This window comes from Protopterus annectens, chromosome 6.part0, assembly GCF_019279795.1.
Source record: "Protopterus annectens isolate FY-2018-M chromosome 6.part0, PAN1.0, whole genome shotgun sequence".
NCBI lineage: Eukaryota > Metazoa > Chordata > Ceratodontiformes > Protopteridae > Protopterus > Protopterus annectens.
Window position 1 is genome coordinate 115,005,854 of NC_056737.1, and position 2,374 is coordinate 115,008,227.

Genomic DNA, 2,374 nt, shown 5'->3' on the forward strand with positions numbered 1-2,374 from the left:
GGTTCGATCCTCGGCTGGGGCTCCTTCTGTTTGGAGTCTGCATGTCCTCCCTGTGGTCAAGTGGGTTTCCTCCGGGTGCTCTGGTTTCCTCCCACATCCCAAAGACATGCAGTAGGTGGATTGGACACTCTTAATTGGCCCTAGGTGTGAGTGTGTGCGTGTGTGCGTGTGTGTGCCTTCTGTGGAAGGTTGGGCACCAGGCTGGCAACTCGACACTGTAAAACTCCACTGCCAATCATGAGCAGACAGATGATCCGCTGTGGCGACCCCTAACCGGGAAAAGCCAATTGAAGAAGGTTAGGTAATTCTAGCCAATTTAGTTCCATTAAATGTGTCCATTTAAAAAAATGGACACAGTGGTGGGGAGTATGTCAGCAGAGGTATAAACATTTAGAAGTGGGATGAAGAATAAAAGAGAAATAAGATAAAATATAAACACATTTTGCAGAATTATGAGAGCTATAACAATAAAATCACAAAATAATGGAAGAAAAACAGATGTATGAAAAAATAGAGAAAAAGTAAAAATTATGTTACATAGGCAAATATTTTTTTCTGAAAAGAAAGAAAAAGGAGGTTCCTCCTTATTTAGGAAAAGAATAAAAATGAGAGGAAGGATGGATGCTGTCTTAGGTGACGAATCACGAAATGCAAACAAGACGATATTGTGGTGATAGAATTTTCTATAGGAAATGAAAAAAACCAGAGGAAATGGATGAGCAAGAAGATTGGAAAGTGAAAAAGAAATCTGAAAAAGTAAATATATTTTTTAGAAAATTATATAATAGAAGAAATGGAGAATGTGAGAAAAGAAGGTAAGAATGAATCAGTGACATGATTGTCTGGTAAAAGCACGAGCTATGAATATTGTAAGGAAATGAATAAAAATAAAAAATATATTTTTTTAAAAATTAAATTAATTGATGAAGGAAGGTATAATGATGAAGACGTGGTGGAGTGATACAATTTATATAGAAAAGGAATGAAAGAAAAGATAAACAATTGCTGGCCTATAACACTTTAGGAATACTGAATTTAAACTATTTATGAAAATACCACAAAAAGGATGGAAAAAGTATTTAATGTGGTGGTATAAAAGGGGTCTATTGTATAAAAGGAAGACAGGTGAAGGAACTGTTAATTACAGTGAAAGAAGCAGTAGATATGATACTGAAAGAAAATTAATGTGGTGGTATAAAAGGGGTCTATTGTATAAAAGGAAGACAGGTGAAGGAACTGTTAATTACAGTGAAAGAAGCAGTAGAGATGATACTGAAAGAAAATACCGAGTGAAGACAGACAACACGGGACATAGCTACATTCTTCGATAAAGGGAGTTCTGAAGCAATATGGCAGAGGTTATAAATATATGGTATATAGAGAAAAGGGAAGACGTTTCTTTAATTGAAAGCACTTAATGAATATATTCTCCAGAAGTGTGGCTGTTATTTGGTACAGCTAGCCATTTGAAATGAATGTTTCCACCATGAGGGATTTTTCATTATAGTAGAAACTCTTTCTTGAGTTTGTTTCACCGTCATTAACATCTTTTAATCTGATTCCATAATGTCTAATTGTGAGGAGCCAGAGCAGCTTTGCAAGCTCTTTATTGGTGGTCTAAGCTTTGAAACTACTGATGAATCTCTAAGAGTGCATTTTGAACAATGGGCTGCACTAACAGACTGTGTGGTATTGAGAGATCCCAACACAAAGCAATCCAGAGGCTTTGTCACCTATTCTACTATTAAAGAATTAGATGCTGCAATGGCTGCAAGACCACACAAAGTCGATGTCAGAGTGGTGGAACCCAAGAGATCAGTTTCCAGGGAGGACTCGCAGAAGCCAGGAGCTCACCTGACCATTAAAAAAACATTCATTGGTGGAATTAAACAAAGATACAGAAGAACACCATCTAAAAGATTATTTCACAGAGTATGTCAAAATAGAAGTTATAGAAATCATGACTGATTGTGGAAGTGGAAAGAAGAGGGGCTTTGCTTTCATCACATTTGATGACCATGATTCGGTCGACAAAATTGATTCAGAAATATCATACAAAATATACCAATATAATACCAATATTATGAAAATTCAGAGATACAAGTTATGATAAATGGATAGATGGAAAAAATAAGTATTAAGAGAGGAGTAAATTAGGGATGTCCAATGAGTAAGTGCTTATTTGTATTAGTAATAAATGCAGCAGTATGGACATGTATGTATGCAAGGAGGGAAGCAAGAGATCAGATGGAACGAAACGTAAAATCACCAATATGTCCGAAATATGCAGACAATTTACTTCTAATACCAAAACAGGGGATTGATTTGTGAGGTTATAACAAGGATTGAAAAGCTGTTAAAAATTGTTTGCAGA

At 35.8% G+C, this 2,374-nt stretch overlaps 1 protein-coding gene across 1 annotated transcript; it reads left to right on the top strand.

The window, feature by feature from the left end:
* The first annotated feature begins 1,066 nt into the window (after positions 1-1,066).
* Positions 1,067-2,110, top strand: LOC122803776 (heterogeneous nuclear ribonucleoprotein A1-like). Its single transcript, XM_044073465.1, is given in 3 exon segments — positions 1,067-1,075; positions 1,582-1,893; positions 1,895-2,110. Coding segments are annotated over 3 exon segments (537 nt in total).
* Positions 2,111-2,374: the final 264 nt, after the last annotated feature.